Source organism: Ursus americanus, chromosome 15, assembly GCF_024610735.1.
Source record: "Ursus americanus isolate L20-20 chromosome 15, mUrsAme1.1.p, whole genome shotgun sequence".
In the NCBI taxonomy this organism is placed as follows: Eukaryota; Metazoa; Chordata; class Mammalia; order Carnivora; family Ursidae; genus Ursus; species Ursus americanus.
The window spans coordinates 35,806,134-35,832,632 of NC_142141.1; the positions used below are offsets into that span (position 1 = coordinate 35,806,134).

Below are 26,499 nucleotides of genomic sequence, written 5' to 3' on the forward strand. Positions count from 1 at the left end.
TCATAGAGTTAAATTACAAACTGAGTACTTTCTATTTCCAACAGGAATCATTATATCTCTGGAATTTTGTAAAGCGTTAATGAGTTTTAGAGAAATTATTATATTTCTTATTCACTTTATTCCCAGTAGTTAGCACAATACCTGGCATATGGTCCTTGCTAAATAAACAACTGCTGAATGAATAAATGAATATGTAATCATAAATAAGTGATTAGCAAAAGCACATTCATTTGTCATCGTCCCCATCCGGGGCATGAAATACACTTCCAAGTCTCAACTCAGAGCACTGATCCACGGCCTTCTGCTTGGCTGGGTGTCCATTCTGACGGGATGGCTCCTGCGCCTTGTGGGTTATTCAGTGGCAATGTGCCTGCCTCTGGACAACGAGTGATAAAGTGTGAAGACTGCTAATCTGAATCAGAAGGTGTAGGATCCGCCTGTTCGCACGCATAAAGGAAATCTTCATTAAACCTTCAGCAAACTAGGTTCTGTGCCAGGCACCTCACATACATCATAGAACCTAACTCATAAAACTCCAAAATGTAAAGGATTTATCCCCATTTTACACATGAAAACAAAACAAAACAAAACAAAAAACCCCAGCTGACAAAGATTAAGGAACTTGACCAAGGTCACAGATCTAGGAGGCAGGATTGTAAATCCCTCTGACTCTAAAATCGACCACCAGTGGCAATACTAACTATATGACAAGACTGCAAACTGCAGCACTATTCAAACATGAGCTATCGTCATCAGAATCTGTCCATCTCCTAACTTGTTACCAGTGTCCTCCTAGATATCTCCTATCCCCTTGACATATCTGGAGTCCTCACTTGGCCAGACCACTGGGGAAGGCTCTGAAGGGCCTGCTGTGTTTAGTTCCTTCTTGGTCTGTTTAGGTCACACGTGACTGCCCGAGCATGTCACCACGGGTCATCATTTTGTAGAGACGTAGTCACTGCTTGGGAGTGATGTTTGCTCCCTCTTTTATAATCTGTTAAAAGGACAGACAGCAAGATGGTACAGGTGGCACAGCATTCCGCACTCAGATATTCAGCCCAGTGATACGGCTTTCTAATGGCAATTTCAGATCCATAAAAGCTAAGTATGCTGGGATTTCAGGGTACGTGGCTGAAGATTAAAGAGGCTTCCCATGGCCTGGCAAGACTTCACTCTGGGTTGGAAGTCTACCATGGCCAATAAGTCAAATGCATTTCCCTCAAGGAACTGGGCCATCTAGGCATGCACCAGCTTACCATGCCCCACGCTGATGCCTCATGATACACTTTGCTGAGAACCTATCGTTTGTGCTTATTAAAATGAGTTTTAAAATGTAAAAGATGTGAGTGTCACAGAGTTCATTCAGGTCAAGTCTCCAGCTCACCTTCAGCAGGGCAACTTCAGCCCTGGAGGGGCAGAAGGAAGTAGACAAGAAAGGCTCTAGCCCAGCCCAGTATGGTTCAAATCCCAGTTCAGCCACTCAACTTCCTGTTGCCTTAGTCCCCTCATTGGCAAGATGGCCATGGATTAAGACCTACCTCAAAGGGACTGTTAAAAGGAATGCAGGTATAATTATTTCTAAGCACTTAAAATAATACTTGGCAGGTAGCAAAGCTATATAAATGTTAAAGCTTTTTTAAAATTACAAAATAGGTGGTGCCTGTGTGGCTCGGTCGGTTGAGCACCTGCCTTCAGCTCAGGTCATGATCCCAGGGTCCTGGGATCAAGTCCCGCATCAGGCTTCCTGCTCAGTGGGGAGTCTGCTTCTTCCTCTCCCTCTGACACTCCCCCTGCCTGTGCTCTTGCTCGCTCTCTCTCTCTCAAATGAGTAAATTAAAAAAATCTTTAAAAGAAATTTTAAAAATTAAAAGTAAGAAATAGTTTACCAATAGCTTACCAATCACTCTATTTTTTTACACTTGTGTGTCCTTAGAGAAGACACAGGTTTTATGAACAATTGGAAGGTTACTCACTGAAAAGAATTTCATTGATCTGAACTCCACCAAGCCAAAGTTAGTTGATAATTTCAGCAGCGTTTGGCAGAAGCTTGTGCACAGCCTACTGCAAAGAAATTACATGTGCAAAATACAAGTGTGAACAAGAGGGCAGGATTTAACAAACCAAAACCAAACAACGGTTTAAAGCACTGTGAGCACAATGAGATACCACCTCAACACCAGTTGAGTGGCCAAAATTAACAAGTCAGGAAACGACAGATTTGGTGAGGATGTGGAGAAAGGGGAGTCCTCTTACACTGCTGGTGGGAATGCAAGCTGGTACAGCCACTCTGGAAAACTGTATGGAGGTTCCTCAAGATGTTAAAAACAGAGCCACCCTACAACCCAGAAATTATACTACTAGGTATTTACCCCAAAGATACAGATGTAGTAAAAAGAACGGGCATATGCACTCCAATGTTCATAGCAGCAGTGTCCATAACAGCCAAACTGTGAAAGGAGCCAAGAGGCCCTTCAACAGATGAATGGATAAAGAAGATGTGGTCCATATATACAATGGAATATTACTCAGCCATCAGAAAGGATGCATTGTGGATGGAACTAGAGGGGATTATGCTGACTGAAATAAGTTAAGCAGAGAAAGACAATTATCAGATGGTTTCACACATCTGGAATAGCGCAGAGGACCACAGGGGAAGGGAGGGAAAACTGAATGGGAAGAAATCAGAGAGGGAGACAAACCATGAGAGACTCTGGACTCCGGGAAACAAACCGAGGGTTACAGAAAGGAGGGGGGCGAGGGGAGGGGGTAATTGGGTGATGGGCATTAAGGAGGGCACGTGATGCAATGAGCACTGGGTGTTATACTCAACTAATGAATTGTTGAACACTATTAAAAACTAATGATGTACTGGATGCTGGCTAACTGAACATTATAAAGAAAATAAAGCACTGTGAGCAAAAGAAAGTCTACGTATTTCCAGAGTCCACTTCCTCTGCAAAGCTTACTGCTACTGAAGGCTGCCCACAACCTGGGCAGGCCTGGGGTCCACAAGGCTCCATCTCTGTAAGACCCTGCGCCTTTGCTCCCCCCGCAGCCGAGTGGTGTGCTTCCCAAGACTCAGCCATATGGTCCCCAGTTTCACTTTGATCACTTGATCTTTCCTTTTGTAAATGGATGAAATACAAGTACAAGAGAAAGTTTCTGTAAAAACTAGATCGACTGCTTTGGGCTAACTCAATAACGATGATTCTCAACAACAACTGCTGCAAGTCTAGAAGCCTTCTGCCCTCACATAATGCCCAATGGTTGCGGTGTGCGCTTGCAGGATGACCGAGAACTCCAGCGTGCCCGTGCTAAAGGGGAAAAAAAAGCTTCCCCCCTACTTCCTAACACTGTCAAATAAATCTCCCATTACTATCTTTCAAGTGAAAATAAAATGTATCTATATTTAAATTGTCCCCTCAACTGACTCTTTCAATTAACTAACTAAGGCAAATTGGACTTGATAGGAGGGTTTCTACTGTAATTATATGAAAAGAGTTACTCTTGATAACAACTGAGTTTTATTGTTTCTTTAAAACAAAGCTATTGTCATAACTTTAAAATATGAGCAGAATGAGGCTCCCAGGATATGGCTCAGACCTATAATGCTTTCTATGCGGTGTGTTTCAGACTTAGTCATTTATTGCCTATTATCTACATCAAATGGAGAATCTACTGGTTGATAACTTAATTGTCTCGGGATTATTTACAATCAGAATGAGACCCCTACACCCATCTGAGGCTAACTGCCCTGGACTTGCTCTAAAAACCAGTGTACTTCTTAAGCACTATAACAGCTCCATCTTTGTTGGTGTTTGGGAACTAAATCAAGTTATTTGCCAGAAAATAAACTTTAAGCAGGAAAAGACAATGTTAATGATATTGATAATCAATAAAGACATCATAGAGGGAACATACAAAAGACAGCAGCAGGCCTCCTGACCTGTACTACCTAAAGGCTTAGGGCTGACCAGAATTCCAGCTTATTTTGTAAATAAAGTTTTATTGAAACACAGTCACACACATTTATTTACATATTGCCTACAGCTATGTTTACAATACCACCAAGCTGAGTGGTTGTGATACAGACCCAACAAATAAAAAAATAAAATAAAAAAACCTAAACTAAACTATTTACTATCTGACCCTTTAAAGAAAAAGTTTTCTAATCCAGCTCTTAAGGATCAATTCTATACTAGGCAGTGCTCTACAAGGTACGACTATAACTCTTTTCTGAAGATGTTCTGGAACTTTGCCATCATGGATTAATTCCTCAAGGTTATCCCCAACAATGAGAGACAAGCCAAGTGATTAAGCCACTGACACTGTCTTATGACACAAATTTCTCCTCAACTTCCCCTTCAGGCTGCCTCCTGGAAGGATTCACTCAAGAGCATACTATGGAGATAATTCCAGATGGACATTCTGATCCTGTATAAAGTTATTCTTTTCTCCACCCTGACACCCCTGTCTACCTACCTGTGGGTCTCAGTGGCCTTGAAGATGGTGCCTCTCACATATCCTATAGTTTGGAGCTAACCAGGCAGAGCCAAGAAGGTAGCTTGGGCATGACTGACGAGCAGGAGAAAACTTTTACAGGTCATTTGTTTCTCTGGACATAGCACTCTCTTGAGAGCCTGAACTGAGGGCTCGTTACCTCTAAACATATAAGCAAAGACCGCTTTTGAAGGGAAAGTAGAGATAGTCAATGAAAACAGAAGTTGCACAGGAGTCTCTACCTACCCCCCCATCCCACTCCAAAGGTCATGGAGGTGGTGGGTCTAGCAGACAAAGCATTGAGCCACAGGTCAAAAGACTTGGGCCCTAGGGCTCATTCTGCCACTAATGAGATGCATGACATTAAGCAAAGTGACATATCTTCACTAGACCATACAGGGTTAGACATCTACCCCTAAGGTCCCTTCTTGTGCTAAAATTCAGGGTTTCTATGATGCCAGCCTTAGAAGTCTGCGCTGTACTACCAGTGCTTGGTATCTAGCAAGCATTATATAAATGTCATCCATTGTTACTGTTTTGTGAAGGCACAATGCACCCCTTTAAATGGAAATGCAGATTCTTCCCCATTGTAACAATCAACAACCTAGACGCAAATTCTAAACAACAGAGCATACTGAGAAGCAAAAAAGACTGAAATTCCTATTGGCCTTCTCCATTAGCACAGTTTCTGGTTTTTTGTTTGGTTGGTTGGTTGCGTGGTGGTGGTGGTTCTCTGATCTAAAAACCGAGGGCTGTCACCCTTCCTGAATACTTCCAACTGGAGAAGTGATTCAATTATAAGCCTGGATTTTGTACAGCAGTGTAGAGTCACCCCTACCCCGAAAATTCTAGTGCAGGTTAGGACTAAGAACTAGGGCTCCAGACGTTCAATTTTTAAACATCTGCTGCCTTCTTCTCATAATGTATATAAACCTCTTGTGGCGGGCAGGGAAGGGAGTGTCAGCCGTGAATTTCCAAATAAAATCCATCAGTTATGGGTGTAGAAGCACTGTACCCACCGTAATTCCTCCAGCCTCACCACTTCAGAGCTGGCCACCGCTTCCAGCTACCAATCTCTGCAACTGTTTGCCAGAGAGTTTCTCAGAAGACATAGACATCAGCTCTGCCCACAAGCCTGGCAGGCTGGAAGTGGGGGGGAATGAGGGCCCTCCCTGTAGCAGCCCTTCCGCAGTGATGATAAAAATCAGTGTTGAATGCCCGAGCAGCTTCCCCCCTCAGGTAGGCCAACTCGGAACCCCGTGTTCTGTAACATTTCCTTGAGTTTCTCCCCTGAGCTTAAGCTCTATCATCCACCTGTATCCCATTTGACAAGAAAACCTTCAGGGACTGCCTTCTCAGTGGACTCCTTGTCTCACTCCCCTATGCTCCTGTTTTCTGTTTTTGTTTTGTTCTGCTTACCGTTCAAGTAAATTATTTTTATTCAAATTTTTGTCTTCAGTTCTGTTACTGGGGAATCCAAACCAAGACAATGGATGTAACCTAATTAATTCTTTTAAATTAGAGTAATAAGCATTTTCCACTGTAATCAGTAGAATATCAGGTACAAGATATTTATAGCCAAGGAATCGGAACAGAATCTACAAAATATCTAAAGCCTAAAAGCCAGCAATAACTGCCTGAAGTGGGAGAAAGTCCAAGCTTCCCATGGCCTTTCCCCCTGAGGTCAAATTCACTGGAATTATAAGAGGTTAGTTTTGGTTCATGATGACTTTCTCAAGAAATGAAAAACTATGTTCCCTTCATGTCATATGTGTTCTAGAAAGCTCTGGATTTCCAGGATTTCTATTAGGAGTCCTTGATAATCACTGCGATCATTTCTCAACGCCACACAGTGATGGGCAGGTCGGTCTCAATGTGCCCTTACCCAAGAGGCCAGCAGATTTGGGCTTCTCGGAGAACAAGCCCATCCTCAAAAGATCAAGGTTCCTGGTGCTTTTGCCATGAGTTTACTCATCCTAGCAGGCATCCTTACGCTAAATCAGACCTGATCCTCAGAGAATTCTGAATGCAAGGTAAACATAAATCAAAACCTTATGGTCATGCCTAAGGAGGAAAATCGCAGACATGGGGCATATATGACAAAGCAGTAGCACCAAAGCTATCAATTAGGGTCTCAGCAGGAAGAAGAATTTACTTAATTAAAAAAGATTTTAATTAAAAGACTACTTAGGTACAAGCTGCTTTAAGGGAGAATGAGGGAAACTGAAGGCAACCCAGAGATCAGCACCAGGGAGATGCTGCAGGTACCCCCAGGGCAGAAAGTGCAAGCGGAGAAAACCCCATTAAGTTACCGGAGCCAGCCAGAGTCGGAAGCCTTGCAGGGGCAGGAGCAGAGGCTTTAGAGAAACACAGTGGCAACGCAGGAGGAATCAGGGAAGAAAGATACCACATTCTCTCCCCTGCTCCCTCTGATCTCTTTCCAGGGCCGCCCATGGGCTGAACCCATGGGAAGCGGGGAAGGACACAGCAGTTGGAGCGATCCAGCAAGGCGGCCCCACGGGGCAAGGGGCAGGGCAGAGAAGAGAGGGGGTAAATGTGGGGTGAGGGGCAGGGCAAAGGTAAAAAACCCACGGGCATGTGGATGCAGAACTGAGTATACTGGAACGTCGGTCTTCATGGGTAAAACTTTGTAGTATTTCATTTGTTTCCTTAATACCCAGTTCACCATTTTGATCCCTTTATTATGAAAATATTCAAACCTAAAAAAAGCTAAAGAGTTTTAGAGTGAACACGTATATACTCACCAGCTGGGTTCTACCATTGACATTTTACTACTTGCTTTATCGTATATGTATCGTGTATGTGTCTACCTCTCTCTCCATCCATCAGGAAATCTTATTTTTTCATGTATTCCAAAGTAAATTGCAGACACCAGTACACTTGTCTCTAAACACTTCAGCAGCACATCATTTACTTAGTTCAATTTTAATTGCTATTACAATGCAGCTGATTTTCAGCTCTGGTTTATATACACACATGTACGTATATGTTTACATATACACATATATAGTGTTTATACACACACACACACACACACACATATATATATACACATATACCCATGTATAAGTCAATTGGCCGGTGCGTCAATCAATTGGTTGCTTTCAGTTGGGCTGCCTAGGGGCATTCGCTTTATCAAGCATGTTGGTCCTTACAAAACAAAGACTGGAAAAACCTTTGCAAACACTCCAGCTTTGGGTTGCTTTACTTTCCAGGGATTACAGAATTGATCTTCCTAAGCAAGCCAGGGTCAGCACAATAAAACTGAAGAGGAACGTTGGAGAGACTGAGTACTGTTTTCCTCCCAACCTCACAGTCAGACCTCATTACGAGAGAGGGCCTGGCTTCATCCCTTCTGCAACCTGACCTTTTCAATCATACCGCCAATGCCATTCTCCACACAGCCTCCTTTTCCTTTGGTTTTAAAGACAAATGGGGGAAGGAGGGGAACTGAACATTGGACTGTAACACCTCCTCCCCCATTATCTTTTGATGTACCAGTAAAGGGTATTATTGCCTTTGCTTCCTAACCTCCCAAGACATGATAAAACAAAGATCTGAAGCAGCCCCGCATGTTACTTCAAACTCTACCTGTTCTCCACGTATCAAAAATGGCATATTTCACAGTATGGACTCGATCAGACGCTCCTTAAAAAACCACAATTCCAATAGCCTTTGGCAGCACATAGGTAGGATTTAAATTACAAGACTGCCGCAGACTGAGTCCTGAGAGATTTCTTTCTCTAAATCACACTGCCATGTGGGTTTTCAAATGTCTGCTCGGGTGGAGCAAAAACGTTGGCACATGGAAGCAACACCTTTCCTGTATGGTGCTGGAGGGAGGAAATGAATTCAGGGGCTGGGAGCAGAATCCAATTAATCACACGATGTTAAAACACATTTGCCCACAACAAGGCCATCACTTTCCATTCCACAGCTGCCTGGGGTAGGCCAATTGCTTGCAAGACACTCCACCAGGCGATGGAGGGGACCCCCAGGGGAAGACGGCCTGGTGCTTGCCTTGACAAAGTTACAAATCTAATCGAAGGCACGTCGGGCACACCAATCACATACCACAAGGGAGAATGGGAGAAATCACAAATGGCTCTTGGCCTGGAGGGCACAGGAAGACTTCCCAGAACAGGGGGCAATGGAGCCATGCTTTGAAGAGTCATTACATTTCCCTGGGCAAAGATGAGGGAAGGAATGTTCCAAGGGGGCAGATCAACAGCCGACAGGTTCATACTGGGAAAGTGAAGCAGTAGTCTATGGAATAGCAAATAACCTAGTTTGGCTGGAATACAGGTTGTGTATTCAGTGAGAAGACAGGCAAAGTAAGTTGGAGCCATATTGTGACAGACCTTGGATGCTCAGCTTTAGCGTTTGCAAGGCAGCAGGTGCCAGAAAAGAATATTAAACACAAGAGTGACAGGATTAGAAATGCATTTTAGGAAGATTATTCTGGCAGAGAGTATGGTTGACTCATTATGGGGAGAGAATAGATATCATAGAAATAGCACCTTTTATATTTATTCTCTTAATCCCACAGTAAAGGAAGGAAGGAAAATTTTTGTATATTCTAACTGCAAACAACCTCTGTTCGGGTAAGGAGCCATACAGCCGATACAGGAAAATCTGTTACTACTACAGTGGCTACACGTGATCTTGATATATGATCTCGATTCTTTCTTTTTGGTTTTACACAAAGCCCCAAATGAATGTGGGCTATTTTTTACTAAACTGTAAGGCTGATTCCAGATCTTTCACCAATAACATGAACTTTATGACTGATCTAGATACCAAAAGTCATCATCTAACAATATAAACTCCAAAAATCTATAATATAAAATTAAGGAAATTAAATTATTTTCAATTCCATTTTCATGGGAGCCTAAACTCAATTATACATTTGTGTCATTGTTATCAATATTTGAGGCTGTATCAGGTATGAAAAAGCTACATCTCTTCCACTATATAAACTCTATCAACCATAATGAATCTAATTAATATGGACTAACTTTGGAGTGCAATTATTACCAAATGTTTAAGTGGTTTCCTAGGTGCATTTCCGGAAATTGTATTATCTCATTTATTTATCACACAAAATCTTTGTGGTAGATATTACCAGCCTTAAATTTCAGATGGAAATCTAAGGCATAAAGAGATTAAGTACTTTCTCTGGGGTCAGACAGCCATAAATTTTAAAACTAGAATTCAAACCCAGGTGTGCTTATTGGATTCTTGCTACAATTCCTCCAAGTTGAAGGGATGTGTGTTATGTGTGTGGGTTGCGACCAAAGCCCATCAATTACTTTAAAATAGCTATCACCGGAAGACTTCTCTTTTTCAAATGAACAATGTACTTGTTTAACTACTCTAATTAGGAACTCCTAGAATATCAAAGAGATGTTTAAGAAACCAACAGAAAGCCTTGAGACTTGAATGATAAGCCTTGAAATACACCACATGGAAGGTTTAGCAAACATCATTTGCTACTACAGAAGATGGCTAAACGGTGGAGGAATGGAAAATTTCAAGGCCCTGCTGAGTCCTCTGGGTGGTTCCTAAAACCAAAAAGGGTCTCCTATAGAAGACATCTGGGGGGATTCTGGAGCACCCTCCAGCCGGTACAGCTGCTTCTCAATTGCAAACAGCCCCTCAGTCATCATGCACTTTGCAAAAGGCACACTAACCAGCCAGGAGTGTACCAGTTCATTGTACATAGTGTCCTATGCCATGCATGGAGCCTCTGCGAGGAAAGAGTGACAAATCTTGTTGGTAAGTTTCCTCCTGCTTGCAGAGCTAGACTCAAGCATGTTGCAGTGATCATGTTCTTATCCATTAGCTGCAGGAACACCTCTGGATTGATGGAAAGCAACACGGGCTAGGGATTGGACAACCGAGGTTCATGTCCTGGCTCTGCCTACTTCCCCTTTGCCAAGTCATCTGCTCTTGACTTCCAAGTAGGGCAAGGGTTACAGATCAAATGAGATAATTTCTACGAAAGTGCTTTGAGATGTGTGGTGGTTCAACCCAATGTATCAATTTATTTTTGTTGGGATCAGTCCACACCATCTTCAGACCCAACAAAGCAGGCTGTGGTGTCTAAAAACTGATTTTTATATTTTAAGATGCATATCTCACTGAATAAATTATCCTACCATGAATAGTCCTTTTTGTTATGGGGCACAAATAGAAGGAGCTTCCAGAAAACTATAGGGAAAATAATCAGAGTTCTAGTTGATGCGCCTTAGGAATTCACTCTATTTAACCAGCTGGATAGTTATGTTACTTTTGAAGAGGGATTAATTTTACTTTTTATAAAATGGAGCAAATAAGTAGCAACAAATAGCATATACTCACATAGACATATACATATTTTTGCATCCTACTGCAAACCAATCTAAGTCAATTTGACTGCTTAGTTTTCCAGATCTTTTCTTAAATGATGATTGCTTTCCAACACATAAAGACAGACGGCAACTCCCTGCTTTTCAACCAGGTTGTGCACTAAATGAATGCAAATTCTAGGCCAAATTCTGCCACACGCATTGGCAAGAGGTCACAAAAACCATCATAAACGTACTGTTTTAACATCCCCTGTCTGTGGGCTTAGGAACTCCAAAGCACACCATCAGAAAGTAGCCACCACATCTGGTCCACTTTCTTCCCGTGTACACGGCCAAACTACATATCCCAGCCTCCTTACAGTTTGGTTGGGGCCACGGGACCACGTGCCGGCCCGGCACATGTAAATCTCTCACACAAGCTTTCTTTCTCTTTACCTTCCATGACACCTTGCAAGCCCAATTTAAATATGACAGTACTACAGGAGAGAGGTTGCAGAGACAGAATGACTCAGGTTTTCAAGTCATCATTTGAAGGAGAGCAGTCCAGGAGAGCTGCCCAACAAGGAGCATTCACTTTGGACTTGGAGTAAATGAAAAATAAATTTTGTGTCAAGCCACTGAGATTTGGAAATGCTTGTTACAGCAGCAAGCACCTTGCTGCCGCAGATACGTCAATATCCAAATGGCAGAGCCAGTAAATCAGTTGGGGGAGCACGCACATGAGTCTACTGTTAAGTGAGCAAAACACAGGACTGAATGGGGCTTCAGCCTAACTCCAAAGCAGCTTGACTGTTGGGTTCACTGGTTCTTATTCTTTGTCTACACAAAAATAGAGGGACATGTATGATTTTCCGAGCTACTCACATATTCCACCAATGAAAACATTATTTCTAACATCATTTATGCTAATTAACAAACCATCTAGCCTGGATTTATGCTAACATTTATTTTCATGTATTTTCTAAGCCACCTCTGAGAGTAGACTTTACAGTAAAGGCCTGGAGTGTGCATTTCTGGCTAGCACAGAGATAAAGCTCAAAATATTTGACCAGTGGTATGGCACAGTCACTGAGAGATTAAAATAGATATAAACTCTTACACAGGAATGGCACCTTTTACACCGGATTACTTCGAGTGTTAATTAAGTACCCTTAGGGTACAGATTAAAGTAATTCACACAGTGACTGTTTATACTAAAGTATTTTAAAAATAAATTAGAAGCAATATAACAGGCATCTAATTCACAGCCATCATCCATTTTATTTATTTCTCTGCTCACTCTAAGAATTACAAGCAAAGGATCATGGGACCTATTCCTAAGTGTAAAATTAGATCGATAAAATTAGCCATCTGTCCAAGGAAGGCTCTAAACTCAGGTTGTATTTAAGTATTATGTTTCCAATTGCCCAGATGTTACAGAAGAGTGCTTGCTGATACAACTCCTTTTGCACAATGTAAACCATTAACTGGCTAATATAAACTTATTGCACCAAGAAAAATAAATAGCATTAACATTACATTAAATCTGATTCCGGATCTTGGGTGCCCTGTCAGCAAACACAAGTGTTAAGATTTAAATTGCTCAGGATTTGCAGAGTCAGATGAAGAAAGAATCTTCAAGTGTCTTTAGGGGAGTGAGGAGGAAGGGACTGGAAATGAGACGAAAGCTTCAGGAGGTATATTCTTGGTTGGTGTGGTTGGTTAAGGTAATAGTAATTACTACGATTATTGTTGAATGATAGCTCTTGCAAAGCACCTGTCCATTTTATTTCCCTTTATTCCTGAAATAAGCTGGTAGGGTTATCTGGGATAAATGGGGGGTTTCACAGCCGAGGAAATTCAAGAATCATTCATAGGAAAGGAAGAGCCAACGGAGCCTGGCCTCTACCAACCCATGTCACTGGGAGTGGCTCACGAATTACTCCAATCTACTGATCAATCAAACCCCAACCACTTTTTGGCTCTCAAGCTTCACGGAGATTTCCACCGATGCCCAGTCATGCATCAATCTGGCTAATTCTCTTTCAGGAACAGCTGCTCCCCCTCCACCACCACACCCTGCAAAACCTCCCCAAGACAATTACTGGGCAAACATCGTCCAACAGCCTAGGGGTTACTGTTTCTCCAAGGAATCCATTCAAGCAAGACCACAAACCGGGTGGCTGCGTTTTCCAAACAAAAAATCGAGGCATGTGGTTGACCAGAGAGTCCTTCTGATTTACCAATTAATTTATCTGAAAAATTTTACGACTCAGTACCAATTAAATCACATGTAATCAATCATACATTAATATGTATGGGAAAGGAACACGGAATCATAAGTGTCCGTGTTTCTCATCGTGCCTGGAACATATTCTTTCAGTCACAGATATTCACTCAGTTGCTTTCCTCTGTCCACATTAAACAATCCGAGTTCCATAACTACTCCTTCCAGCCTCAGGCTTCTGTGCCTTTTAAGTGCTTTGGTACATGTCCTGCCCCACTTAATCCTTCTAGCCACCTTGAACGGCCGGTTCTGTCCCATTTTTACAGACAAAGATACGGAGACCACAGAGCTAACGTAACTTGCCTTACCTCATCCAGTCACCAACAAACTGCGGTGGCAGGACTTGAACCCAAATCTGTCAAATACGAAAGTCTGTGCTTCTCACCCGAGACGAAACGAGACTTGGAGGCTGAAGGAACAGGGGCAGGGTGGGGGCGGGGGTTGTGAGGGTGGAGTGGGTCTGAGGGAAATGGGGGCATGGGTTACACACAGCGGCACGTAGCTGCTTACCAGTGCTACTGCAGGCTTTCCCTCCTTTGGGCGGCCATCTCTCAAGGAAAGGGTTGAGCAAAAAGGGGGGAGGAAGAGGAGGATTTGCGCGGAGATGTCTTCAGCCGCCTTCAGACGCCCACAAGCCCCGAACCCAACCTTCGGAAGACCTGTGGAGCCTCGGGTTACAACACAGATCAGAGCAATGAGTTGTCAATGCCGGTCCCACGTGGCGTGGACGAAGGAAGGAAGGGGAGGCCGTGGGTGTCCCACAGAGTATCTGGGGAGAAGGTCCGGAGGAAAGGGAGGCGGACAGGAGCCTAAACTCTCCTTTGCCGGGTCAGCGTGTGGACCGCAAAGCACCTCATCAAGTTACCGGAGGTTCTCGTGAAAGAGGCAGGCGCGATAGATGCACTCCAAGAAGTCTCACCCTGGCCAAGTTCAGGAATTACTTGCCTGGGTCAGAGACCCGAGGTTGGCTGAGCCAGCTCTGCAAAGTGCGCCCTCTGCTGGCAGCTATTTTATTTGACCTTCCCCTGTGTCCCCTGCTCCCCATCCCCACCCCCAATCCCATGAGGTTGGGGGTCCAAGAGGCCAATGTCTTCCAGCGCATTTCAGGAGGCTGGAGCCACACTCTGGGGTCTTTTTTCAAAACGGGAACGGAATCAAAGATGGGTTTGGGGGTTTCCGCTACAAACAGCCATTGAGGCTCTGTGGTACCTCCTTCCTGTTTCCCTTTTTCTATCCCTGGAATAGCAGGTACACTTCTAGTATCTGCAATTTGACATGCTGTGGCCAAAGTCAGTGGGAGGGGTCCTGGCCAGCTCAAAAGATTTTCTGTTGCAATCATAACATCCCATCATTCATTGAGTTGATTGGGAGCGACCAGTCCTGGTGGCAGGGCGGGTGAGGTCGGAGGTGCAAGCTAGCCACAGGACCACCCCGGAGGCCTCAGACGCCTGAATGCCTGTCTTCCAGAAACTGAGTTCTGCGGCACTGGACCACTTTTGAGCTAGACAGATGGACAACTACTCCCAAAAGAATTCAAAGGTTATTAAAGCCCTGGGCTCCGGGCAGGAAACACAAAGCAAAAACAAAAACCACCACTCAGTTCCTTTCTGGCCAAGTCACTCTTCCATGAGAAAGAATTCTAAGAAACAAGTACTGCCTCATATTATGACATTTACTCCTGACCTTGACCTCTCTGTCCCTTCACCTCACAGAGAATCCAAGGAAAGAAAGAGAGGAGAGGGAGGCTTCTTATAGGGATTAGATATGATGTGGAAACTAAGAGGAGGGTAGGTGGGCTGAAGAAATGGAGGAGTGGAGGAAATATTTCTGCTACATTGCTTGGACTGCATGGATGCCAGTAGTTAGGTGCTGGGGATATATCTATATCTCTCTCTATACATATATGGCCCTCATGGGGGGAAATATGTGTGGCCTTTATGAGCTCCAGTGTTCCCCAAGAAGTAAGATAATCTGGATAATGTTGTAGGGAAGGACTTTGGGTTGGAAAGAGAGAAGGAGGGACACGCAGAAGAGATGAGCCCCCCAAAATACATGCTTTGGGAAGGGGACTTGCATGAGAGCTGTAAGTGCGGATATAACTAGTCCCTTGTGACCAGCAGGTTGTTCAGGTCGGGGAGCAGGGCATAGAACAGGAAGGCCCCTGACTCAGTGGCCAATGAGCCTCATGCTAGCAGCAGCAGAGCCACCTAAAGGTTCCTGGATTCACCACCATCAATGAGCAAAATATATTGCCCTCCAGCTCCCTCCAGCTAAGTCTGCTCTTCCAGATTCTTGTTTTTCTCTTTCGGGGGTTTCTCTGGATCTTCCCTGTAGTCCAGTTTGACAGGTAAGGAAATGCTGAGGGAGCGGAAAGGAAAAGATGAGAGCCGTGCATCTCCCTAAAGATGACTGTGGAGCCCCAGCTCTTCTAGGGAAGACCCAGTTCTCACCCCTGACCTGGCCTTGTCTCTCTGCCCCTGGGGCCTCGGGCAGACTGGAAAGTCAGGAAGAAAGGCAGGGCTCTCCAGCGGTCCTCCAGCCTCTCCCTCCGGGCCAGAGAGTAAATTAATGCCATGAGCCACCAGTGTGCCTGTGGGAACAGGTGTGTGGCTTGCTGTGTGCTGGTTCCAGCACAAGTGTCTGATTGCCCTTTCCCACCTTCCTGCTCCACATCAGAAACCCCAGTCTTTCTTGTGCTTCCTAGAGAGACTCTGAATATCAGGGAGAAGTACCCACTCGGGAGGGCCTGGGTACTAGTTCTGGTTCAGCTTCCGATGTTAAGTTGGACAAGTCCCTTAATCACCCTCAGCCCAGTTGTCAAATGAAGCCTTTTCACTTCCTTCCAGGTCTCTGATTCTAGTTTGGAATCTGAGAAGGAATGAAGGCTATGCGATGTTCCCATGCCAGGAAGATCCAGGGAGATGACGGTGTCCTATACCCTACCTAGTGTCAGAAGCCCCTTTTTCTACCTCCAGGACCTTGGATGGATCCTCTGGCCCTCACAAGACTTAGCACCCAGAAGTTCAACAAGAGAAAGGAAGCGGTTCATGCACCTGGTTACCCCCCCTGATTCTTGCAGATGAGGTCAGCAGACAATGGCTCCCAGAACACCATCTCAGTATTGTTCACACTCTGTTATCTTTGAAGGCTTGGGCACGATCCCATGTACAAATATCTATGCACAGCAGCAGGGATAACGCCCTCCACCTGACTCTGTCCCATGGGAGCTCCCCTGTTCGGCCAGGAGGAAGACGCCCTCCAGGACAGGTCTGCAGACCTCTGCTACCAGGGCCGCTAAGGACTCCCTTCCTGGTCCTGAATATCACAGCCCGAATCCCATTCCGCCACTTACTAGTTGTGTGGCCTTGGAGGAGATATTTAATCTCTCTGAGCCACAATTTCACCTTCAGTTAAACAGGGGTAATAACAGTACCCATCTCACAGAGCTGCTGGGTTGATTAAATATCGTATTTGCCAAGTTCTTAGAGCAGCGCAGCAAGCACTTAATTAGAGTTCGTTATTATTATTTCATTTGACTTAAGAGCTGTCATTTCTTGTTCGTATCGGCAAATGCAGAGGTTTCTTTATTAATGCTCAGTGGCAGAAGATAAGCTATCTTGGGGTGGAGGGAAACGTTGCCTATGTCGGACCCAAATTAAACTCATCATTGAAGCTGCTACTTGCTTTCTTCCCCGCCAGAGCTAGGTGGAGATGGGGAATTTTCATGTTGATTTTCAATCCAAGTCTTCTCCATCTTTTAGGAGCATCAGGAGACAGACAGGGTCATCCAAAGAAAACAGGGCTGTTCCAGCACGCCTACATGGTGGCCCTGCTCCCTTCAAAGTACTGCTCACAGACCAATTTCTATAGAGGAAACGAGGTACAAAGAAAGTCCTATATGGATCCTAGCAGGATTTGCTGGTGTCTGGGGAAGATTATAAATTAGCTGGTTGCTGTTCACATCAGAGCCAAGCAGGGCACATTCAGTTTTTAATCTGGACCAATTTTCCGGATCAAAAACTAGTCTTTCCGAAGGATGTAAATGAGCCCAGGAGGAAATTTTCCCCTGAAGTGAAGTAGCTGTCATTGTAATCTGAGCAGCTTTCCAACCTGAAAGCCAGTGTCTGGAGAAAATTATAAAGTAATGAAAAGCTCTTCTAGGCTGAACCTAGTCCAAACACCCCTTCTACCTCAAATTTGATGTATTTAATATGCCAAAATATTTAAAAGGTAGAGTTACCACTATCAAAACCCTATCCATGCTTCAAATAAAACCAAAGAGGCCAACATGGCATATTCATGGCATGAGTATCAGAATGAGAACCTGGATGAACCAGGTAGGAAACATTTTTAGGAGAGAAGCTACAAAAAATAAAAAAGGAAATACGATGAACCATATGAGCAGTTTTATATACAGCAGGCTTTTTGTGAGATGCTGTTAAAAATATTCTGCTTACATGGATTGAAATCTATCCTTAAAAGAGTATTACACACAATGTTTAAGCTTAAGAACTATAGACACAATAGGCATCACTAAAAAATTGTGACTAGATGGTTTTATGTGAATAAACCCACAAAATACAATTGATCATGATGTGCTTATCTTAAGGAGGAAAGTTAGAAAAAAGCCCTTGCCTGAAATCCTTGAAGATATGTGTACATGTGCATGTGAGAAACAATTTAATATAATATTGCCTTGGACTGCTGCTATCATCTCCAAAATGAATTGAACAGGGGCTCTAGCTCATAATTTAAGTGTATTGCAGATTATGATAATGACTAAATTTCAAGACAGGTAGCAATAGATACAGCTTGAAGAGTGAGGGTGTCCCCCAGAGCTGAAAGGCAACAAGTCATATTTCCAAATGAAGAGATCCTTGAGCAGTGAAAATATTTAAGCAGCCATATGGGAACCCGCCAAGATTATTTTCTTCGCCCTCTGATAAATTTCCTTGGTTTGTCTCTTTTTCATAGGATGGTTATTTGTGAAGATAAACTGCACTTTCTGCAGACTTTTGTAGACTGCATTCAAATAAAGTTATATTGCTTTCCATTGTTCTTAAGATGTAATTAATCCCATAAGACAACCTCGCTTACAAAGTAAACGAGAAAACAAAAAACAAAAAACCCCCAGAAAAACACAAATTTTTCGGCATTCAAAATACAGTCTCAGCAAAGTAGAATAAAAATCGTTATTCCGGCAACAACGTTTAGAACTTTATTGTCTAGAACGCTGTTCTTCGAATAATCTCACAACACAGACTAAATCAAAGTAGACAAAAATACACAAAGAACTTTTACCAGTGTAACTAGAGAAAATGCCAAGTTACTGTGTTCCTGGTTCTCTCCAGTTCTTTGTAATAGCCAACACCACCATACATCTTTGTTCAAACTGACCAGCAAAGAAAGACCGGAGTTCAAAATACGGTAACATTAACATTAACCCATCAGGCACTCCTTTTTGAGAAAAGGGCCCCGGAGTGGAAAGCATCCTTAAAAGCAGAGGCCACATCTCTACACAGTGCCGGGGCAGGACCAGAGATGGGCAGCGGGAACTCAAGGCAAATCTTCAGACACTTAACAGGAAATGGCTGGGCTCTGGACAATATGAATTCAATAAAGATGTTTAGAGACACAGGAGAAGCTGTTTGACTTCTCCTGCACAGTTGCAATCCTCTGTAATTGAGACAGCATGATCGCTGCCCCTGCTCTCAGCTCTCTGTGCTCAAATACACAGCCCTCCACCTCTACTGTGTCTGGAAAATAGATTATTCTTTCAACAAACAAACATCCCTGGAACCGCCTGAGCTGGGGGGGCGGGGAGGGCGAGGTTCGCGTCTTTTCTCAGCTCTGGGCTGAGATGAACCCAGTGAAACTGCCACCGGTCAAGCGAGAGAGGGGCGGCGCGTAGCCCGCTCGGCGTCCGGCCAGGGACCGCGACAGGGCGCTCCGGGCGTGCTGTCCCCGGGCGCGCCGAGCGCGTTACCTCGTTTTTGGGGAGCTGCTCGGAGAGATACTGCGCTGGGTCCGAGGCTGGAAGCCAGGAGCAGGAGCCGGAGCAAGACGCCTCGGAGTAAATCCATTTCACCGCTGGCGCCGGCAAAGTTTCACCAAGTCCCGGGCGCACAAGGAGAGGGCGTCTCCGGGGGGACGTGTGGGAGGCGGCCTCCGGGGATCCCCGGACCAGGGTGAGGAGGTGGCGGGCTGAGGGAGCTGGACCAGCAACGACGGAGGAGTCCGAGGAGGCAGGGCAGCTGCCGGGAGGTCGGCGTGCGGGAGTGAAGTCCTCTTGGAGCCGAAGGGCTTTTCGGAGGTGGGGGGGCGGGGGCGGCGAAGGAAGCCGACGGGGAGGGACCGGCTGGCCGTGGGAGGGAGGGAGGCTCGACCCGCCCGGGGATGGAATTACAATCGAGTGGAAGAGAGAGGGGCAGGCTCTGAGACAATTTACTCTTCGCCCACCTCTGGGACCGACAGCCCGCCCATCACCCTCTAACGACCCCCGGCTCAGCCCTTCCCGGCTGGTGACCTAGATTGGGGCGCTAGGAGGGGCCGACAGGGCGGGAGTTAGGGGACTGTGAGTCCAGGACCCTCTGCCGCGGTCCTGACCCTGAAATCTTGCGGCGCTTCCCCCTCCCCCGGCTCTACCCTCCTCCCCTCCTCCAGCTGCGCCCCTCTAGGTCACTTCCACCCAGCTTGGAGACTTTTTCCAACACCTCCAAAGGTTGCTCTGGTCTGTCCAGCGCACTTGGGGGGAGGGAGGGTGTCTGCGGTTTGCAAGTCGGGGAGGATAAGAGGAAGAGGGGGCGGGGCCGGCCGAGTCTAGGGCGCTAAGAAGATAAATGGGATTTAAGGCGCGCAGATGGAGAGCCGAGGCCCTGCCACTCGGCTGGAAACGCGGGGTGCAGATTAGGGCCCAGCGCGGGGGAGCGGGGTCCCCTCCCTGCAGAGGAAGGCAACTTGAGACCCTCCGGGGGAAGAGATGAAAGTCCAGGTTAAGCCTGGCGTCGGGGGAGGGACGCGAGCTAAAGCCCCCTGGCGGACGAAGACCAGACCCGACCCGGCACACGCCTGCTGAGCTGGGGTTGGGGGCCGGCGGGAGGTCCTGGCCACTGATTCCGGGACCTGGGTTCCCGGGTCAGCTCCCTTCTCCTCTGCATTTGCTGCCCCAAGACTCAGTAAAATACGCCTTTTGTCGGGTGTCCTCGTGGCGCTGCGAGAAGCGAGACCCCGGGACCCAAGTCCAGTTACACACTAACATGCCGATCTTCACGCCAGTGAGAAGAGAAAGCAGATAAAATAAATAAACCAAGAGAGAGTAAGCCTGGAAGAAAACACAGGCTTGGCCAATTCCTGGGGAAAGATCAAAGGCCCTAGGAAGTGCCCCGCAGAGGGAGTCAGCAGTTGCTGGCTGGAAGGACCTTGCAACAGCCCCACCATGCAGCCCAGCTGAGGCTGGTGAGTGTCCTGGCCCTTCATTGTTAACCTAGGCTTGGGAGAGCAGGAAGCAACCAGGTTGACCAATACCTCTCCCGCCCCCCCCCCCAAAGATTTCTCCTCCTCTGTTTAGGAATGAAGTACGCCCTGGCTAGAGGGTTTGTAATGAGCCCAATCTTGTTAGCAAAGCTTGAGACTATGGTCCCTTACGTGTCCTCGTTCTCAGGTGTGCAACTGCCCATGATAAATTCAAATCGACTCCGACTCGAGTATTTGTAAGTCTTAGCTGTGACACCAGAGCTTGTCCTTTTACACGGAGCTAGAGTAGAAAAGTGGAACAGATGGTGCTCTTCACTTCCAAGGTGCTAACTAGGCCATGTTTGGAAGCCCAGCAATGTGACTGCCCCCAGGACTGCTAGTCTCAAATGTAGCAGAATCATAGACCCTTGGGACTGTCAGGACCTCCAGGGGTCATCTAGTCCCTTACCTCCATCCAACGCAGAAATCTGCCTTCATTATCTTTGGCAGGTCATTTACCCAGGTTCACACCTACACGTGTGACAGAGAGATCCTAGCTCATCTCCCACCTGGAAGATGCTGGATAGCTCCTTTTATGAGAAAGTGATTTTTTAAACGATTTCTTTATTTATTTGAGAGCAAGGCAGCATGAGCAGGGGGAGGGGCATAGGGAGAGGGAGGGAGCATCTCAAGCCAACTCCCTGCAGGTGGGGCTCAATCCTAGGACCCCAAGACCATGACTTGAACCAAAACCACGAGTCCACCACTGAACTAACTGAGCCACCCAGGCGCCCCATGAGAAAGTGACTTTTTATATCAGACCTAAGGTAGCACCCAGAACCAAGCGTTACCATGAAGATAACTTCCATGTTGGTTCTGCTCTTTCCCACTTAAAAACAGTTCTCTCTGACGTAAAAACTGGAAGTAATAATAATCACCATCATGGCCAGCATTTATGTTAACACCCACTATGTACCAGACCCTCTCTGAAGCGCTTTAGAATCCCAATAACAACCACACCAGGTAGGTATTGTTATTGGTACTATTCCCATTTGACAGATGAGGAAACTAAAGCATGACAAAGGTAAGTAACTTTCTCAAAAATCATGCCGCTCCCAAGACAGAGCTTCGGCTGAATCCAGGTGGTCTGGTTCCAGAGTCCAGGCTTTTAAGGAGACAGAGGGAGAGCAGACAGAAGTGGACCAAGAATCAGGAGATCTTGGTGTTTACTCTTAGGCTCTGCCCATAGTGTATCTTGGTAAAACGAAGGGGCTAGATGAAATCATTGATACCTTCCGGGTTTTGCTTGTCTTGATCATCTGATGAACAGCACCATCCAATCCAAGCCAGTGTTGCTCTGAATGTGCCTTCTAAACAACGTGAACGAACTGTCCATTGCGAATTTTGCAACCCCGAGTATCATCCTCCTTGCATATCCCTGACCTCTGCCCATATTACCTCTTCATCCCTGGCCCTAGGCCTCCCTTTGATCTTTTGCAGATGGCCATAGATGATTTGGAAAGATGGCTTGGTTTCTTCAGAGGCCCCTCTTGTTTCTTCCTTGCAGGATTACCTTCAATTATATTATTATATTTTACTTCTGAGCGCCTCCAAATGCTCTGGACCCTCAGGCCATTGAGATAAGGCCTTACTTCCTGAGATCTGCTTGTTACAAATCTGTACCTGGGGCCTACTGAACTTATTTCCTTCCTTTGAGAGTCAAATCACACCCCCCAAGGTTCCCCCTCCTACCAGTCTGACAACCAGTTTATGGCACTTCTAACTCTGACTGAAGATAAATGGACACTTGCCTTTCACTTCCTTCCTGCCTTCTGGGAGGAGGGGAACTAAAGAGGGCAAAGAGGCTTTGAATGTTTCATTTTTAAAAATCTGTTCAAATTCACCAGAGGTCTAAACTCAATTAATAAGGTCACCAGCAGAAGAGTGATCTGCCTGCTTTGCTCAATATCATAGGAGAAGAGTCTGACCTTTGCCCCTTGGAATGGATTTGGAGGGTGTTAAGATGAAAGTAAAGGCAAAGTTACCAATGACAGAATGTTGAGGAAGTCCCTCCATGACAGTGCGGAAGAGCCAGCAGCCAAGAATTAGCCTTAGATTTATTTTTTTGGAGAGGTTATATGTACATATGAAATTTGAAAATGTACATATAAAATCTGAAATGTGCGTCAGTCAGAGTGTATAGTGATGAATAAGTTTCACCCGCCCCTCCCCAAAGCAACCACTATTACCAGTTTCTTGTGTATCCTTCCAGAGATATTCTATGAACATACAAGCAAATAAATACGCTTATACTTAACACAAGCAGGAGCATCCTGCACATGCTTTTTAACCTGAAAATCTGCCCAAATTAGCAAATAGAGATCTGCCCAAATCGGCCTTCCTCTAACTGACTGCCGAATACTATTCTGTTGTGTGATGCACAATTTATTTGTTCTTTCTTTGTTGTTTCCTATTGTGTCACTATAGACAATACTGCAGGGCATGACCTTGAATAACAGTTTGCACATGTTATAATAGACCGTGGGGTACATTTCTAGACTAGCCATCGCTCAGCAGAAGAGTAAATGCCTTTTCATTTTGCTGATTTGGCCCAATTTCCTCCCTAGGAGAGTGTACAAATTTACATTCCCACAAGCAATATAGAAGCGTGACTAATTCCGCAAAATCTCAACACAGTAGCTTGTCAAACTAGAACCGTATATTATTTCCATGTATGTTACATGTTTCAGTCATCATTCAACATATAAAGAAGAGTACAGAAGTGACAAGCATACCGATGATGAATTATAGCCAAGTGGGCACACCTGTAAAACTAGCGCCCAGCTCAAGAACTAGAATACTCCCAGACCTCCAGGAATCCTTCCTCAGGTTTCCCTCAAGATGCATACGTTTCAGAAGAAGGATGAGAAGAGTTCAGACCTCCCATTTAAATACACAAATAAAAATTACAATTACACAAATAAAAAGAGATCAGTGGAAAATGTAAGTATTCTCCACCCCCACTATGAAACAAGCATTAACTGAGATTTGATCCCACTATGTGTAAGGCTCTGTGCTGAGAACAGAAACTATAATGTCTTCTGCACTCAAAAAGACAGTTCAGAGAAGAGAGTTGCACAGCTCACTTTTCCACAAAGCAGGACAGGCACTAGATAAGAGTGCGAACAACATGCTGTTGGTGTGTCAAGAGAGGAAGACGCTACAAATGCTATATTACAAATGATAACCTACATCACAATATACTATAAAATATAGCCATCGACCTCAGAAATGTTTAAATCATGTTTCCTACACAGAATGGGATTCTGCCAGGAACAGAACTGGAGTTAACAAGGGCAAATTACCTGGTAGTCCCCAGTCTGTCCTTCCTTCTGCATACATTTCTGGAAGCATAAATTAAAAATGGCTGGGGAATTACAGTTAAGTTAGGCAACCTGATTCTCCAGCCTTTTATTTTAAAGTAAACTTTTTAACGAAGTATAAAAATGCATAGATCCTACCTACATGTATAATTCAATGGGTCATCATAAAGTGAACAAACCCAAGGGATAAGCCCTCAGATCATGAAATAGAACAATTCCAGACCTTAAAAGCCTTTATAGCCTTCCTACTAGTTATAACCTACCCCACAATGAAAAAGGAAACCATTTTCCTAACTTCTAACATCTAGATTAGTTTTGCCTGTTTTTGAACTTTATATAAATGGAATCCAGTAATTGAATCCAGTGACATAATAATTTATGTCCAGCCCCTTTTATTCACCATCATGTTTGAGATTTTTATCCAAGCTGTGCTTATTCCCTCTCATTGGTGTGCAGTGCCCATTACACACGTATATTGCAATTTGCTTACACACTACTGCTGGTGAACACTTGGGCTGTTTTCTGGTTTGGAGCTACAACCAAAAATGTCTCTGTAACTGTTCTTGTATGCATCTCTGGTATACCTAAGTACGCATTCCCATTATGTGCAATTCCTGGGTTATATGGTAAGTAGGGGTTTAGGTTTGGAAGATATTCTCACGCAGACTGTCAAAGTCGCTACACCAATTTATACTCCCACTGGCAGTGGAGGAGTTTCAGTCATTCCACGATCTCATTGACACATGGTATTGTTTTGTCTTTTTCATTGTAGTCATTCTGATGAGTGTGTAATAATATCGCACTGCTGTTTAATTTGTGTTTTCTTAAAAACTAATGAAGTCAAGTACCTTTTCACTTATATATCAGCTATTAGAAATCCTAGTTTGTGGGGGCTCCTCGGTGGCTCAGTTGGTTAAGCATCTGACCTTTGATCTCAGTTCAGGTCTTGATTTCAGGGTTGTGAGTTTAAGCCCCACACTGGGCTCCACATTGGACATGGAGCCTACAAGGGAGGGAGGGAGGGTGGGAGGAAAGAAAGAAATCCTATTTTGTGAAGTGTCTATTCATGTATTTTGCCCATTTTTCCATTGATTTCTCAACCTATTTCTTATTGATTTTTGGAAGTTGTGTATATGGTCTGGATACAAGTCATAGGGTTTTTTTGGTTGGTGGTGGATGTTTATATTGAAAATATTTTTCGCACTCTGTCTTGTCTTTTAACTCTCTTAATAATGACACTGAATGAACAAAAGCCCTAGTTTTAATGTACAGTTGATCAATTTTTTTTTCATTAGTGGCTAGCATTTTTAATATCCTGTTTAAGAAATCTTTATCTACCTCAAGGTCATGAAGACATCAGTGCATGTTTTCTCCTAAAAGTGCTATTGCTTACCTTCCGCATTTAGATCTGCAGGGCATTTTTGCGTATGATGTAGGGCAGTCCTCAAGCCTGTCTGACTGGATGCTCCCTCCTGATTTAGATGTGAGCAGGGGCATCTTCACAGGGAGATGGGGCTTCCAGAGTATGGCTTTGGGGGGGTATCTCTTCCTCTGCAAGCATCAGCCAAGCTGATAGTCAAGGCTAACACTGTGACTACACTTCTCACCAGGTGTATCGAGTAGATAGCGACCTTGCATTATGTGTTTTGGAGCATAAACAAAGCCCACCTGCTCCAAAATATCTCACCTACATATTTCTCTTAGTTTCCTTGAAATATCTACCATTTGAAATATTCCCATGAGTGCAGAGTACAACCTGTTAATGACTTATATCCATTCTATCCCAAATAGCACTGGAGAAAGATGGAAGAGATGCTTTAAGAACTTTTATCCAGGTGATTCTCTTAACACGGACATATTCTTCCTGAAAAGGAGAAAGGGCTTATTAATACTGTGCCTGTGAACAAAGAGGTAAGGACTCATTTATTAGCTAATTTAGCGGTCACCCACGATATCAGTTCCAGGGTCCATAGCCGGTAGAGTGCAGGAGTTTGAGAGTGACTTGGGAAGGGGGAATTGGTGGTGGGCGAGGTTCCAAATGTGAGATATGGATTGGTTATAATAGCACAACTCTGGAAGCCATAAACAAACATTTCACTAAAGAAGAGATGAGTAAAACACAGTATGGAATATAATGGAGCAGTATTCAGGCATCTAAAAAGGGACGGTCTTAGAGCTTCGTGGACTAAAATGGACAAAGCGGACAAAGCAAGCTGCGGAACGGAGAGCAGGTGTTCACAGAGTGGTGGGAAGGGGATTTGGGGGTCGGGCACAGATGCAGGGGAAATTAGCAATGTGTTATTTTTTTCACTGATTGTATTTTTAAATTATAAGGGTTAAAAAGAAAGTGGAATACATTTTAAAAGAAGGTAGGTCAGTCGAGGTGGAGCAACAGGAGGGATGATGGGGACTGAGAAACCGAGAGAAGAGATACAGGTCTCACCCATCTTGGGAGAGGGAGGCAATGAAGAGTTTGAGACAGGCACTCCCAAAGGGGAGGAGGGCATGAAAGCAGACCTCACAAATC

At 44.7% G+C, this 26,499-nt stretch overlaps 1 protein-coding gene across 1 annotated transcript in view; it reads right to left on the bottom strand.

The window, feature by feature from the left end:
• Positions 1–19,458, bottom strand: part of EGFLAM (EGF like, fibronectin type III and laminin G domains) — a 178,784-nt gene extending 159,326 nt beyond the window's left edge. Inside the window, exon 1 of the mRNA XM_045787293.2 lies at positions 19,124–19,458. Coding sequence (XP_045643249.2) covers positions 19,124–19,220 — 97 coding nt within the window. The 5' untranslated portion in view covers positions 19,221–19,458. The remainder of the gene's footprint in view (positions 1–19,123) is intronic.
• Between the last annotated feature and the right edge of the window lie 7,041 nt (positions 19,459–26,499).